The 17158-nt window shown below is 40.8% G+C and overlaps 2 protein-coding genes across 3 annotated transcripts in view; one reads left to right on the top strand and one right to left on the bottom strand.

The window, feature by feature from the left end:
* LOC121866952 (proton myo-inositol cotransporter-like) overlaps positions 1 to 908 on the bottom strand; it is a 15153-nt gene extending 14245 nt beyond the window's left edge. Inside the window, 2 exon segments of the mRNA XM_042366714.1 lie at positions 71 to 215; positions 582 to 908. Coding sequence (XP_042222648.1) covers positions 71 to 215; positions 582 to 618 — 182 coding nt within the window. The 5' untranslated portion in view covers positions 619 to 908.
* A 6119-nt stretch (positions 909 to 7027) lies between these two features.
* LOC121866950 (TGF-beta-activated kinase 1 and MAP3K7-binding protein 1-like) lies at positions 7028 to 16251 on the top strand. Of its 2 annotated transcripts, XM_042366710.1 has the most exons (10): positions 7028 to 7074; positions 7247 to 7359; positions 7648 to 7817; positions 8823 to 9044; positions 10004 to 10119; positions 10806 to 10912; positions 12946 to 13099; positions 13268 to 13367; positions 13552 to 13782; positions 15494 to 16251. In XM_042366710.1, the coding sequence occupies exons 2-10, from the start codon at positions 7257 to 7259 to the stop codon at positions 15827 to 15829; spliced, it is 1539 nt and encodes a 512-aa protein (XP_042222644.1). In that variant the 5' UTR covers positions 7028 to 7074; positions 7247 to 7256; the 3' UTR covers positions 15830 to 16251. The 2 variants fall into 2 exon arrangements, with proteins under 2 accessions (XP_042222644.1, XP_042222645.1); XM_042366711.1 differs by lacking the exons at positions 7028 to 7074; positions 7247 to 7359; positions 7648 to 7817 and adding an exon at positions 8364 to 8380.
* Positions 16252 to 17158: the final 907 nt, after the last annotated feature.

Genomic DNA, 17158 nt, shown 5'->3' with positions numbered 1-17158 from the left:
ACACACACACACACCACACACACACACACACACCACACACGCACACACACACACACACACACACACACACCTTATCAGAATCATTGCTCCAGAGATGACTCCTGTATCATAGCCAAACAGGAAGCCGCCCAGGGCACTGAAGCCAGCCAATAGGAAGAGAGCTGGTGGTGGTGGTTCATGCTGCTTAGCTCTATCTGCACCCATGGCGGTACTCCCTGTTGGTAGGTTAGGTTAGGTTAGTGTTAGGTTAGTGTTAGGTTAGGTGAGGTGAGGACGATGGTTTAACCCTTTGAGGACGATGGTTTAACCCTTTGAGGATGATGGTTTAACCCTTTGAGGACGACTCCTTATGTTGATATTACCACCACGAACACTGCCACGTAATCAATATATTTATACCACAAATTAACCCAACTTAATCTCCTAATTATTGCTTATAATTGAGATAAAATTAATTATGATATTTTCACATCTATAAATATAATTAAAGTTATATAATTGTTGATTTTTTGTTAATAAAAGTTAATAAATATTCTAGTTGTTCGTGGTAATTGAAGTTAACATTAGTCTTTGTTGCCTACCTGTTGCCGGTGATAGTAGAGGTGCTTGGTCATCCATATTAACTTGTGGTGGTGTGTAAGTCTTGTTTAATGTTCAAATAAGCGTATTTTAACCTTTTATAACCTTATTTAACATTACAAAGTTACTTAGCTTTGATGTTATGGTAAAACAACCTAGTGAAGAATCCTGGTATATTTACACGTATCTTAGTGTTTTTATCACATCAAATTCACTTAAAATTCTTGTAAAATGTCCATAAATATGTTAAATAAGTTAGATTATCGAGGAATTGTTGGTTAAAATTCACCACAGATGATAAACTTAACTAGGGAATGACCTTGTAGTTAACACCACTGCCAGACGTATGAGTCTTGTCACCTGTGGTTATATAAAGCGATAAAACTCATTCCAAAGGTCAATTATCTAAACAAATTATCCGTAATTAATATAGGAACTTATAATATATATTAACTTAATTAATAACTGTATTAATTAGTTAAAATATTAAGTTTAGGCTCGTTTTTTATGGCTGCCATAACCCAAAGTATTTTACCCATAAAATCCCTAATTATACACCGGTAATTATATATATATTTAGTGGGGAATATAATTAATTAAAATGATTAATTATGATATAATGATGAAATAATTAGTATTTAATGGCCAATGTTGAACTAATAAGGGTTCCTATGGTGGCTGGTCCCATGCTGTCAGTATATCTAAAGGGCAACAGGTTCCCTCAAGCTATGGGGGTATTTGACAGATAGACAGACAGACAGACAGACAGATAGATATATAGACAGATAGATAGATAGATAGACAGACAGACAGACGTACCAACGGTAAGGAGGCGTATAGCACGTCACAACAGGAGGAAAATCAGCATTAACAGAGACTGAATGTGACTAGGCCCCGAGATCTTGCCAACAGTGTGTAACAGAGAGCCAGTACATGCCCAGTACTTGCCAACAGTGTGTAACAGAGAGCCAGTACATGCCCAGTACTTGCCAACAGTGTGTAACAGAGAGCCAGTACATGCCCAGTACTTGCCAACAGTGTATAACAGAGAGCCAGTAGAGCCAGTACATGCCCAGTACTTGCCAACAGTGTATAACAGAGAGCCAGTACATGCCCAGTACTTGCCAACAGTGTGTAACAGAGAGCCAGTACATGCCCAGTACTTACCAACAGTGTGTAACAGAGAGCCGGTACATGCCCAGTGCTTGCCAACAGTGTGTAACAGGGAGCCAGTACATGCCCAGTACTTGCCAACAGTGTGTAACAGAGAGCCAGTACATGCCCAGTACTTACCAACAGTGTATAACAGAGAGCCAGTACATGCCCAGTACTTGCCAACAGTGTGTAACAGAGAGCCAGTACATGCCCAGTACTTGCCAACAGTGTGTAACAGAGAGCCAGTACATGCCCAGTACTTACCAACAGTGTGTAACAGAGAGCCAGTACATTCCCAGTACTTGCCAACAGTGTGTAACAGAGAGCCAGTACATGCCCAGTACTTGCCAACAGTGTGTAACAGAGAGCCAGTACATGCCCAGTACTTACCAACAGTGTATAACAGAGAGCCAGTACATGCCCAGTACTTACCAACAGTGTGTAACAGAGAGCCAGTACATGCCCAGTACTTGCCAACAGTGTGTAACAGAGAGCCAGTACATGCCCAGTACTTGCCAACAGTGTGTGTAACAGAGAGCCAGTGCATGCCCAGTACTTACAACAGTGTGTAAAATAGAGAGCCAGTACATGCCCAGTACTTGCCAACAGTGAACAGAGAGCTACAGTACATGCCCAGTAATTTTGCTAACAGTGTGTACAGAGAGCCAGTACATGCCCAGTACTTACCAACAGTGTGTAATAGAGAGCTCAGTACATGCCCAGTACTTGCCAACAGTGTGTAACAGAGAGCCAGTACATGCCCAGTACTTTCAACAGTGTGTAACAGAGAGCCAGTACATGCCCAGTACTTGCCAACAGTGTGTAACAGAGAGCCAGTACATGCCCAGTAATTTACAACAGTGTGTAACAGAGAGCCAGTACATGCCCAGTACTTGCCAACAGTGTAACAGAGAGCCAGCATGCCCAGTACTTGCCAACAGTGTGAACAGAGAGCCAGTACATGCCCAGTACTTACCAACAGTGTGTAACAGAGCCAGTACATGCCCAGTACTTGACAACAGTGTGTAACAGAGAGCCAGTACATGCCCAGTACTTGCCAACAGTGTGTAACAGAGCCGGTACATGCCCAGTACTTACCAACAGTGTAATAACAGAGAGCCAGTACATGCCCAGTACTTACCAACAGTGTAACAGAGAGCCAGTACATGCCCATACTTTGACAACAGTGTGTGGGTCAGAGCCGGTACATGCCCAGTACTTACTAAATAGTGTAACAGAGAGCCAGTAGTAGCACTTACCAACAGTGTAACAGAGAGCCAGTACATGCCCAGTACTTGACAACAGTGTGTAACAGAGAGCCAGTACATGCCCAGTACTTGACAACAGTGTGTAACAGAGAGCCAGTACATGCCCAGTACTTACCAACAGTGTGTAACAGAGAGCCAGTACATGCCCAGTACTTGACAACAGTGTACCAGAGAGCCAGTACATGCCCAGTACTCTACCAACAGTAAATAGAGACAGTACATGCCCAGTACTCTGCCAACAGTGTGTAACAGAGAGCCAAAGTACATGCCCAGTACTTGCCAACAGTGTAGTAAATAGAGAGCCAGTATGGCCCAGTACTTGCCAACAGTGTGTAACAGAGAGCCAGTACATGCCCAGTACTTTACCAACAGTGTGTGTGTAACAGAGAGCCAGTACATGCCCAGTACTTACCAACAGTAAAACAGAGAGCCAGTACATGCCCAGTACTTGCCAACAGTGTGTAATAGAGAGCCAGTACATGCCCAGTACTTACCAACAGTGTGTAATAGAGAGCCAGTACATGCCCAGTACTTGTCAACAGTGTAAAAATAGAGAGCTCAGCATATGCCCAGTACTTACCAACAGTGTGTAACAGAGAGCCAGTACATGCCCAGTACTTGACAACAGTGTGTAATAGAGAGCCAGTACATGCCCAGTACTTGCCAACAGTGTAACAGAGAGCCAGTACATGCCCAGTACTTGCCAACAGTGTAACAGAGAGCCAGTACATGCCCAGTACTGCCAACAGTAGGTAACAGAGAGCCAGTACATGCCCAGTACTACCAACAGTGTGTAAATAGAGAGCCAGTACATGCCCAGTACTTGCCAACAGTGTAAATAGAGAGCCAGTACATGCCCAGTACTTGCCAACAGTGTAACAGAGCCAGTACATGCCCAGTACTTGCCAACAGTGTAATAGAGAGCCAGTACATGCCCAGTACTACTCAACAGTGTGTAACAGAGAGCCAGTACATGCCCAGTACTTACCACAAATAGAGACAGTACATGCCCAGTAATTTACAACAGTGTAACAGAGAGCCAGTACATGCCCAGTACTTACCAACAGTGTGTAACAGAGAGCCAGTACATGCCCAGTACTTGTCAACAGTGTGTGTAATAGAGAGCCAGTACATGCCCAGTACTTTCTACCAACAGTGTGTAACAGAGAGCCAGTACATGCCCAGTACTTGACAACAGTGTGTAACAGAGAGCCAGTACATGCCCATTACTTGCCAACAGTAACAGAGCCAGTACATACCCAGTACTTGCCAACAGTGTGTAACAGAGAGCCAGTACATGCCCATATTTACAACAGTGTGTAACAGAGAGCCAGCAGCCCAGTAATTTTGCCAACAGTGATATCAGAGAGCTCAGTACATGCCCAGTACTTTGCCAACAGTGTGTGTAACAGAGAGCCAGTACATGCCCAGTACTTACCAACAGTGTGTAATAGAGAGCCAGTACATGCCCAGTACTTCTGCCAACAGTGTGTAACAGAGAGCCAGTACATGCCCAGTACTTGACAACAGGTGTAACAGAGCCAGTACAGCCCAGTACTTACCAACAGTGTAACAGAGAGCCAGTACATGCCCAGTACTTCTGCCAACAGTGTATATTTAGAGAGCCAGTACATGCCCAGTACTACCAACAGTGTGTAACAGAGAGCCAGTACATGCCCAGTACTTACCAACAGTGGTAACAGAGAGCCAGTACATGCCCAGTACTTCTGACAACAGTGTGTAATATGAGAGCCAGTACATGCCCAGTACTTACCAACAGGTAACAGAGAGCCAGTACATGCCCAGTACTTACCAACAAGGTGTAACAGAGAGCCAGTACATGCCCAGTACTTGTCAACAGTGTAACAGAGAGCCAGTACATGCCCAGTACTTACCAACAGTGTAACAGAGAGCCAGTACATGTCTAAAGTACTTGACAACAGTGTGACAAAGAGCTGCACATGCCCAGCACTTGCCAACAGTGTGTAACAGAGCCTGTGCATGCCCAGTACTTGCCAACAGTGTGGTAACAGAGAGCCAGCATGATGCCCAGTACTTGCCAACAGTGTGTAACAGAGAGCCAGTACCAGTAATTTGTCAACAGTGTGTAACAGAGCCAGTACATGCCCAGTACTCTACAACAGTGTGTAACAGAGAGCCAGTACATACCCAGTACTCTGCCAACAGTGTGTAACAGAGAGCCAGTACATGCCCAGTACTTGACAACAGTGTAATAGAGAGCCAGTACATGCCCAGTACTTCTGCCAACAGTGTAACAGAGAGCCAAAGTACATGCCCAGTACTCTGACAACAGTGTGTAACAGAGAGCCAGTACATGCCCAGTACTTGACAACAGTGTGTATCAGAGAGCCAGTACATGCCCAGTACTTGCCAACAGAGTGTGTAACAGAGAGCCAGTACACACCCAGTACTTACCAACAGTGTGTAACAGAGCCAGTACACGCCCAGTACTTGCCAACAGTGTGTGTAACAGAGAGCCAGCATGCCCAGTGCACTTACCAACAGTGTGTAACAGAGAGCCAGCATACATGCCCAGTACTCACCAACAGTGTGTAACAGAGAGCCAGTACATGCCCAGTACTTGCCAACAGTGTGTAACAGAGAGCCAGTACATGCCCAGTACTTGTCAACAGTGTGTAACAGAGAGCCAGTACACATGCCCAGTACTTACCAACAGTGTGTAACAGAGAGCCAGTACATGCCCAGTACTTACCAACAGTGTGTAACAGAGAGCCAGTACATGCCCAGTACTTACCAACAGTGTGTAACAGAGAGCCAGTACATGCCCAGTACTTGCCAACAGTGTGTAACAGAGAGCCAGTACATGCCCAGTACTTACCAACAGTGTGTGACAGAGCCGTAGCCGATCGTCCAACCTGCTAACGAGCTGATCAGTTGTGTAGAGAATAAAAATCTCAATATAATTTTAAGGTTATCTATATCAGTGATTCAGAAACAACAAAACAAGGTACTTAAGGTCGATATCAGGGTTAAATATAGATATATCTTAACAATACTAAAGTAGTACTGAACAATTGGTGACGTCTGTATGTAAGGTTAATTAGTGGTGAATTGAATAACTATCTTTGGTTTCATTTATAGATAAGATAACTACTGGGAGGTGGGCCTAGGGGTGGAAATATAATAAAAATCAATTAAATATAGAGAAAATAAGGTATTATATTAATCTATACTACAAATATGACATAAAATTAGGTATTTAAAGTAAGAGATTATATATTGGGGTCTGTGGGCAAATCCACCTAATATTGACCATTAAAGTGCCTATAAAAGAAAGTGGTTAGGTTAAGTTAGGTTAAATTTGTATAAGGTTAGGTTAAATTTGTATAAGGTTAGGTTAAAGTTATGTTAAGTTAATATTATCTTAGGTTAATTATAACTAACCTCGTAAATTACATAGAGACACCTGGACACCTGCTTCTGGTTCCCACTGTTGCTAATTACTGAGACAACAGGTATGAACCATCCAGCTAAACCTTAATTAATGCTTGAAATAATAAACAAATTAGTTTATATAATTAGTAATTATGTAATTTTAAAGCCTAAATTATAGTTATACCTTAAGAAATTATACTGGGACTAAGTTAATATAATTATTGAGAGTATAATGACTAAAAGCCTAAAGGAATATCAATAATACTGAATAAATACATAATAATCCTTAATTAAAGACTAAATCTAATAAATTAGGTTCTGGAAATAATTATAATACGAAGTAATATATTAAACCAAGATAATATCAAGATAAAAACAAAATAAAAATAAATTCCTCTAAAACTCAAAAAAACTATAAAAATGCTAATTATCCAGAATAAATCCATAAATAAATAATAAATCGATATAAAAAAAAATCCTTATAATAAATTTAAAACCAAAATAATATAAAAATAAAAATAAGTATATCTAAATTAACTAAAAAATACTAAAGGAACGTTAACAATCAATATAAAATCCAGAAAAATCCAGATAAATCCAGACGAATCCACGAACGCCATCTTTGTTTTGGTCAGGAGCTCGTCTGGTCGTCGGGGTAAAAACACTAACATATAATTAACATTTTTAACCTAATTTCTCTGTATTTTTGAGGTTAATTTGGATTTATACGTTAAATATAGAGTCATTAGGGTGATATTGATGTCATTTTATTGTTTATTTGGTTGTTTAGGAGAGATGTATCTAACGAGCTAACTACCTCATTACAGGACCCTATAGATGAGAATGCCATCACAGGCCATTAAACCCACATCGTTAGGGATGACGGGACTACGGAACAACGACACCTGGACTGACGGTCTACCCATCTGTAAACTATCAGGTGTAGCCACTATGTTCACTACTGTACCCTAAACCTAACCTAACCTAAACCAAACCTAACCTAACCTAATCTAACCTAAACCTAACCTAAACCTAAACCTAACCTAACCTAACCTAAACCTAAACCTAACCTAACCTAACCTAACCTAACCTAAACCTAACCTAACCTAACCTAACCTAACCTAACCTTAACCTTAACCTAACCTAACCCTAACCTAACCCTAAAGCTTCTGACATTTCCCACTAGAGGGCTTAAAGGAGGCTAATGATAACCCATAATCCTCCGCAGGTGTAGGGATGTCGGCCAATCAGATGTACCGTGAAGATGGGACGCCCTGTTCGGAGCACGAGTATGAGGACCGCAGCATCCACTTCTGTCTTGACCATGAGAACGGGACCTACCTCTATGGGGTCTTTGACGGCCATGATGGAGCCAAGGCTGCGTACTTTGCTTCTCAGGTCCGTGTTTTAGTTTACCTGACCTATAGGGGTTGCGTAATTTGCTTCTCAGGTCCGTGGTTTCATTTACCTGACCTATAGGGCTGCGTACTTTGCTTCTCGGGTCTGTGATTTAATTTACCTGACCTATAGGGCTGCGTACTTTGCTTCTCAGGTCCGTGGTTTAATTTACCTGACCTATAGGGCTGCGTACTTTGCTTCTCGGGTCCGTGGTTTAATTTACCTGACCTATAGGGCTGCGTACTTTGCTTCTCGGGTCTGTGATTTAATTTACCTGACCTATAGGGCTGCGTACTTTGCTTCTCGGGTCTGTGATTTAATTTACCTGACCTATAGGGCTGCGTACTTTGCTTCTCGGGTCTGTGATTTAATTTACCTGACCTATAGGGCTGTGTACTTTGCTTCTCGGGTCTGTGATTTAATTTACCTGACCTATAGGGCTGTGTACTTTGCTTCTCGGGTCTGTGATTTAATTTACCTGACCTATAGGGCTGTGTACTTTGCTTCTCGGGTCTGTGATTTAATTTACCTGACCTATAGGGGCTGCGTACTTTGCTTCTCAGGTCTGTGATTTAATTTACCTGACCTATAGGGCTGTGTACTTTGCTTCTCGGGTCTGTGATTTAATTTACCTGACCTATAGGGGTTGTTATTGTGATTTCGCTATAAAATGGGTGATTTCAACGAAGGCTTGGTTGCAAGTTATGATAATTAATATACCGAGTTGTTTTAGGAGGTTGTAATAATTAAATCATGAAGATTGTGATAATTTTATAAGATCATATATATATCTACTTGTGATGATTCAAAAGGTTCCAATAATTTATAAGATCTAAGATTACCTAATATTGTGTCATTTATATTGGGTTTAATATTACATGAAGATTAACCTAACGTAAACCCAACCTAACCTAACCTAACCTAAACCCAACCTAACCTAAACCTAACCTAACCTAAACCTAACCTAACCTAAACCTAACCTAACCTGACCGCCTTACCCCACAGAGAATGCCGGCCGAACTGAGTTTCGAGCAGCTCACCGGGAAAACGTCGTCCGAAGAAGTGAAAGAGGTGTTTAGAGACGCCTTCCTGGCCGTGGAGAATGCCTTCCTTGAGTCCATCGACCCCAAGATAGCCGAACGGACCCACATACTGGACAAGATTCCCGACGGCATGTCCCAGTTCGAAGCCGCTCAGAAATTCCCCGATATTGTCAACAGATTGCAGGTGTGTTTGGCTTGGGGTAGGTTGGGGTGGGTTAGGTTAGGTTAGGTTGGGTTGGGTTGGGGTGGGTTAGGTTAGGTTTCTTTGGTCAGGTTATACTGTAGTATCTCGTTCCCAAAGCCGGAATTTTCTGGAAAGCTCCAGGTGTGGGGGATATTTTTCCGGATATTACTGTATTTTGGCTATACAATGACCTTATCGTCTCTTAGTTATATACGTGACTTTTTTTCCATTAGTTTTTTCCTCTGACTTTATTCCCATGACTTTTCTATTTCTTTTCCATTAGTTTTTTTCCTCTGACTTTATTCCCATGAATTTATTCCATTACTTTTTTCCCATGACTGACTCTATTCTCATCTACCCCATTCCAGGCCACCCCCTCCCCCCCTCCCCCGGTTACGGAAGGATTACGTCCCTGGAAATTTATCCGTAACAAAACCAAATTCCCCGTTGACTTCCATTTATATATATAACTTAAGACGCGTTGCCAGGGAAATATCAAAAAAAAGGACCCAATATACAAACATATTTACGAACACATACGCTGGATCATATACAAAAACACTTGAATTTAACGTACCTCGGGTAGGGGGTGAGTGAGGTGGTGATATGGGGGGGGAGGGAGACTACTGGCCCCTGTCTCACCCTCTGCTGTGTTGCATCAGCCACCGGGAATTCCACACGAAATAATGTGTATAATTTCTAATTTTTTTTTATAATAGTATAAAAAAAAATGGCTTAAAAATTTACCCGATTTCTGTAAAGGCGAATTTTTTGGTCTGTATTCCGAATTTATTGGTCGTAATTTACAAAATCTCTAAGAGCGAGTTTCCGTAACCAGAGTATCCATAACCCCTGTGCTCTTTCCTCCGATACCTTTCCTATAAATATTTTCCACATCTTCCCGACATCTGCTTCTAGACGTGACCCCATAGCTCAAAATCTCATTGGGGTACATACAGGTCCTCGATCAGGAGATTCGGGGAGGAACAACGGCTGTCGTGGCGCTTATACACGGTGGCGTGTTATACGTCGGCAATGTGGGCGACTCACGTGCTCTACTCTGCAAGAAAGACAGGTAACGACTACACAAACAACCTAGTTTATTACACCTGAACATTAGACACCCTAGTTTATTACACCTGAACATTAGACACCCTAGTTTATTACACCTGAACATTAGACACCCTAGTTTATTACACCTGAACATTAGACACCCTAGTTTATTACACCTGAACATTAGACACCCTAGTTTATTACACCTGAACATTAGACACCCTAGTTTATTACACCTGAACATTAGACACCCTAGTTTATTACACCTGAACATTAGACACCCTAGTTTATTACACCTGAACATTAGACACCCTAGTTTATTACACCTGAACATTAGACACCCTAGTTTATTACACCTGAACATTAGACACCCTAGTTTATTACACCTGAACATTAGACACCCTAGTTTATTACACCTGAACATTAGACACCCTAGTATTAACCTAACCTAACCTAATTATGGCTTCATTGCCCCAAAAATAATAATATTATTTACAGAATTTAACAAATGTAACACCAACACTATCACCAACACTATCACCAACACTATCACCAACACTACCACCAACACTACCACCAACACTACCACCAACACTACCACCAACACTATCACCATCTCCACCCCTACACCTCCCTCCACAAACACCACCACTCCCATACATCACGTCAATCAAGAACACTACTTAACGATCAAACTATGCTCATCAGGTCTGGGGTACTGAAGGTCAAACAGCTGACGGCCGACCACACAACAAGCAGCCACGACGAGGTGCAGCGTTTAGCATCCTTGAGTTTACCAGCGTCCAAGATCCAAGGTGAGGAAGAGGCCGCTTAAACCTTTCATTATGGTGACGCTAGTTTTGATTGGCTGATGCTAGATGGTTTTATTCAGCTCAGGTGACCCCATAGTGAGTACAGCAGTGGCGAATCATCTGAGTATGCTAAGCATACTCAGATGATTTTTGTTCGTTTATTCATCTTAAATAATAAATATACATTTATACTCTAAAATGCAGCCTAGTGCTTAGTAACAGCACTGTGTAAGGGAGCGTGGCCGGGGCTAACTCCTCTCCCAAGCTCATTGGTGGGTGCTGTTTCACCTCCATGAAAGCCTGCGGGCGCAGCTCGCTGACGTCACAACGGTCACAGTCATACCACGGTGAAATGGCAGATATGATGCGGCCCGGCGTGGACCCTCAGTGTCGCTCCACCCACTTTTAATAATTGGTTAACAACAGAGGTGACCCCATACACAAGGTGTTAGTAGACTATCACCACTAACACCTTCACTACAGGGACGACACTTTTAATATATGGTTAACAACAGAGGTGACCCCATACACAAGGTGTTAGTAGACTATCACCACTAACACCTTCACTACAGGGACGACACTTTTAATATATGGTTAACAACAGAGGTGACCCCATACACAAGGTGTTAGTAGACTATCACCACTAACACCTTCACTACAGGGACGACACTTTTAATATATTGGTTAACAACAGAGGTGACCCCATACACAAGGTGTTAGTAGACTATCACCACTAACACCTTCACTACAGGGACGACACTTTTAATAATTGGTTAACAACAGAGGTGACCCCATACACAAGGTGTTAGTAGACTATCGCCACTAACACCTTCACTACAGGGACGACACTTTTAATATTTGGTTAACAACAGAGGTGACCCCATACACAAGGTGTTAAATGCTACATATCAGAGCCCATTTCTAACTAATCTCATCCCATTTCTAATATTTTCTGTACCTTTCTTTCCCTTAAACACACCCTATTTCTGACCCAATTTTATTACAGTGACCCCTCGTTTAACGAAAACCTCGGTTAACGTAATTTCGGTTAACGAACTGCCTTCCATAAGGATCTTCAATTCGGTTAACGAAAAAAAATTCGGTTAACGAATTTCTTACGAACCGACCTCAACATGTTTTCACTTGCACTGACCGGGCAACCAGCTTTAGTATTAGTCCGCCAATACATTAATCGGTTCTAGGGCTTAAATTCCTTACTATTTTAGTAAATATCAAGAAGTTTATACTATTCAATAATTTTAAAAGTTTAATATTCAATTTTTTAGTCATTTTAACAATTATTGAACATAATTGAAGGTAAAGTGACTAGTTTAATGCGCGGCATCCAGCCTCTTAACACAGCAAACAGGCGTTAGTCTCTCTCTGTTTTCACTGGAGGTAACATCTTGCTTGAGACTCTCTTCAACTAAACGCTTTTTTTCTGTGTTTCCAAGCAAATTATTGGTCATTTTGAAATATATTTTTACATATTGACAATATATAATGCAGTGCAGTGTTGATATAAAAGAAAATAATCTTGAAATACCCCAAGAGAACTAAAATTTTATGGGTGAAATGGTGCCATGGGGTGACCTCTCTTCCACCCCAATGCCTTCTTCTTCCTTCTCCTCCACCCCCATTCTAAATCCCATCATCAATATCATCATCCAGGAGCCTTCTACATACACACCTCAAAGTAAGTGAACTTTTCTACCATTTTTGTTGAATTTAGGAAATTTTCGGTGAGCTGGAACCAATTACCCAAAAACCCATTGAAACAATGGTTTCGGTTAACGAACTTTTCGGTTAACGAACGACCTTCTGGAACGGATTGAGTTCGTTAATGGAGGGGACACTGTACTTATATTTTACATTATTTTAACCCATTTCTAGCTGACTACTTTATAACCAATTTCTAACTAATTTCCCACCCATTTTCATTAGTTCCATATAAACACGTCCTACTTTACCCTATTTCTTACCCATTTCGATCTAATATTACCCCATTTCACCCCCATTTTAACCCAATTCCACAGGAGCAAAATTCGGCAACCACGAACTGACGAGATGCATCGGGAACTACTTTATGAAGGGCGGCTACAAAGAGTTCGACATCTTCAGCTCAGCCACTGGTGAACCTGTCATAGCTGAGCCCCATATTACCTCCATGCCTATTGACGACTCTTGCAGGTGTGTGTGAGGGGGGGGGGTGATGATGATATGATGATAGTAATTTACCACTACTACTACTACTACTATTATGGGTGTCTATGGATAACTCTGGGGATCTGGGGTGACTCTGGGGTGTGTAATCTTCATGTGATACTCATACCTCACACCTTCCCTCCCTCCTTCCAGTTTCCTCCTGTTAATGAGTGATGGTCTGTACAAGTCATACCAAGACTCTACCGGCTCCGAACAAGTAAATAAGGAGATCGCTCAGATGGCTGTCGAACAGGTGAGTGTGGGGGGTGTGGGGGGGGTTATTGTTGTTAATTATATTCAATACACTTTATATACAGTACATTCATACATGTTTATACACAGTCATAAGTGATGGAGTGATACACACACACACACACACACACACACACACACACACACACAAACGGCGTAAACAAACACCTGAATCGTTCTTCCAGTTTGTAGAGCAGCCGACACTAACCAGCGTGGCCCAGACGGTCGTTGACAAGGTCGTACGCCTCCACCACGACAACTACCTCACCAAGCAGAGGAACGTCACCTCTAGAGATGACATCAGCCTCATCATACGTAACTTTAGCTTCCCTCTGCGATGTGGCTTGACACTTTCCTCGGCCCTAGCCACCTCCCCACGTCCACCAATCAGACATCACCCGAGACCCAGGCAACTGGTGAGGCTAAGTGTGTGTCTTGCGTGGTCTTGTAACCCTTTGAGTCGTGAAGGGTTAAATCACCAAAGGGTTAAATCACCAAAGGGTTAAATCACCAAAGGGTTACATCACCAAAGGGTTAACTCACCAAAGGGTTAAATCACCAAAGGGTTAGGTTAGGTTTTTTAATAATATGTGAAAGAGAAGCTTAGGAATTTATTTATTTATTAATTTATTTAGTGTCTAAGGAGTTTGGTGCCACTAGTATATATAATCTGAGGTTAATTTAATCTAATCTGTGGTTAATTTAATCTAATCTGAGGTTAATTTAATCTAATCTGAGGTTAATTTAATCTAATCTGAGGTTAATTTAATCTAATCTGAGGTTAATTTAATCTAATCTGAGGTTAATTTAATTTAATCTGAGGTTAATTTAATCTAATCTGAGGTTAATATAATCTAATCTGAGGTTAATATAATCTAATCTGAGGTTAATTTAATCTAATCTGAGGTTAATTTAATCTAATCTGAGGTTAATTTAATCTAATCTGAGGTTAATTTAATCTAATCTGAGGTTAATTTAATCTAATCTGAGGTTAATTTTATCTAATCTGAGGTTAATTTAATCTAATCTGAGGTTAATTTCTAATCTGAGGTTAATTAATCTAATCTGAGGTTAATTTCTAATCTGAGGTTAATTTAATCTAGGTTAATCAATCTGAGGTTAATTTAATCTAATCTGAGGTTAATTTTATCTAATCTGAGGTTAATTTAATCTAATCTGAGGTTAATTTAATCTAATCTGAGGTTAATTTAATCTAATAAGGTTAATTTAATCTAATCTGAGGTTAATTTAATCTAATCTGAGGTTAATTTAATCTAATCTGAGGTTAATTTAATCTAATCTGAGGTTAATTTAATCTAATCTGAGGTTAATTTAATCTAATCTGAGGTTAATTTAATCTAATCTGAGGTTAATTTTATCTAATCTGAGGTTAATTAATCTAATCTGAGGTTATTTAATCTAATCTGAGGTTAATTTAATCTAATCAGGTTAATTTAATCTAATCTGAGGTTAATTTAATCTAAGGTCTAATCTGAGGTTAATTTAATCTAATCTGAGGTTAATTTAATCTAATCAGGTTAATTTAATCTAATCTGAGGTTAATTTAATCTAATCAGGTTAATTTAATCTAATCTGAGGTTAATTTAATCTAATCTGAGGTTAATTTAATCTAATCTAATCTGAGGTTAATTTAATCTAATCAGGTTAATTTAATCTAATCTGAGGTTAATTTAATCTAATCTGAGGTTAATTTAATCTAATCTGAGGTTAATTTAATCTAATCTGAGTTTAATTTAATCTAATCTGAGGTTAATTTAATCTAATCTGAGGTTAATTTAATCTAATCTGTGGTTAATTTAATCTAATCTGAGGTTAATTTAATCTAATCTGAGGTTAATATAATCTAATCTGAGGTTAATTTAATCTAATCTGAGGTTAATTTAATCTAATCTGAGGTTAATTTAATCTAATCTGAGGTTAATATCATATAATCTGAGGTTAATTTATCTAATCTGTGGTTAATTTAATCTAATCTGAGGTTAATTTAATCTAATCTGAGGTTAATTTAATCTAATCTGAGGTTAATTTAATCTAATCTGAGGTTAATTTAATCTAATCTCAGATAACCAGTCATGTCTTACAGTAGAACACGACGTCATCTTTCAGGAGTACTCGTCGTCATCGTCCGGCAGCGACGACTTGACCCTACAAGAGGACACTGACATCCTCTCGGGGCTGCCAGACTCTCGCTTGCTTCCCGGTGCCCGCGGCCACAGACTCGACCTGACGGAGGGCGTGAGTAACACCGTCGACGACCGCCACGACACCAACACCACCTCCACCGAGTCGTCAGATCTCCAGAACCCCAGCCTGACGCAGTTCTCCCTGGACGAGGACGGACGCATCCAACCCTACGTCGACTTCGATCAGTATTATCAAGCGATCGAGGAGGCGAGAGCGGCCGGGCTGATCGCCGATTCCCAGTTGCATCTGTATAAGTGACGCAGAGGGAAGGGATTTGTGACGTGAAAATGCCCCGCGTCTCGTCCTCTAGCTTGGGGTACGACGTTGGGTTAAGTGTTTCGCTACTTCGGCCATTTTAACATAGGTTTTTTTTTGGTAGGTCATGTGAACATTAGACACCCTAGTTTATTTTTCACCTGATGATTAATTACAGTATTCCTAACCTAACCCTTCTAATCTACAGGTGAAATAAGCTGGGGTGTCTAATCTTCAGGTAATCACTAACATGGGAGAAAGCACTTACCAAACATATTGATATTGATAAATATAATATATATCGGTAGAAAGCTTTAAAAGAAATGTATTTATTATTATTATTATTATTATATTTACCACAGCAGAAGACGTTCGGGAATGAGAAACTTCCAGGCAATGAGACAAAATATCCCCCCCCATCCCCCACCCCCACCCCCCACCCCCCCATCCCCCACACCCCCCACCCACCCCGAAAAAAGTCCTGGATTATTTCACGGAATTTATGGAAAATGCTCCTGATTTTCCGGCCTCGGTAAATTGTTCGCCAAAACCCGGAATATGGGAGAAATTTTTTTGGCTAAGGGGGAGTTCAGACTAATTGGGTAGTTCAGGCTAATGGGTAGTTCAGTCTAATGGGCATTATACTGTAGTAGACTTGTGCATATATTTGACTTGATAATTAAATGTTTGTTATAATTTATATGTTTTTGTGGAGAGAGAGAGAGAGAGAGAGAGAGAGAGAGAGAGAGAGAGAGAGAGAGAAGAGATCGATCTTGCCCATATTTTACTACTAACTAAACTATCTTCACTACTATGCTACCCAACACCCCTTCACTAATTTAATGTATATTTAATTACCCTTATTACAAGGTATAATTAAATGAGTCAAGTATAATCTCATTAAAATATCCTCCCCTATATAATCGTGTCTTCAGTAATTATATAAACAATAATTATAGTTTTTGATCATAATTATTAACATTATTATTTTATGGTTAATATATGTTGTTGTGTCTGTCTGTGTAATTGATATATACAGCTCCTCCCCGACCTACGACCTGCCCGACCTACGACCTGCCCGACCTACGACCTGCCCGACCTACAGCCCGACTCCACGACCTGCCCGACCTACTAATCTGCCCCACCTACCTAATTCTGCCCTAATTCACACCCGCTCCCACGACTCCAGTCTTACCTACCACCTGCCCTACCCATGACCTGCTCACCCATTTAATTCGCCCGACCTACTACCTGCCCGACTCCACGACCTGCCCGACCTACGACCTGGCCCGACCTACGGCCCGGACCTACGACCTGCCCGACTCACGACTC

Source organism: Homarus americanus, unplaced genomic scaffold, assembly GCF_018991925.1.
Source record: "Homarus americanus isolate GMGI-L3 unplaced genomic scaffold, GMGI_Hamer_2.0 scaffold20565, whole genome shotgun sequence".
NCBI lineage: Eukaryota > Metazoa > Arthropoda > Malacostraca > Decapoda > Nephropidae > Homarus > Homarus americanus.
The sequence above is the reverse complement of the archived record's forward strand: the minus strand, read 5'-3'. Positions and strand labels throughout refer to the sequence as shown.

Excerpts from the sequence above, each read along its gene's own strand:
- LOC121866950 (XM_042366710.1), top strand. The coding sequence starts at position 7,257 with ATGAGAATGCCATCACAGGCCATTAAACCCACATCGTTAGGGATGACG. Across the intron at positions 7,360-7,647 it reads ACCCATCTGTAAACTATCAG|GTGTAGGGATGTCGGCCAAT; the intron begins GTGTAGCCACTA and ends AATCCTCCGCAG. Across the intron at positions 9,045-10,003 it reads ATATTGTCAACAGATTGCAG|GTCCTCGATCAGGAGATTCG; the intron begins GTGTGTTTGGCT and ends GGGTACATACAG.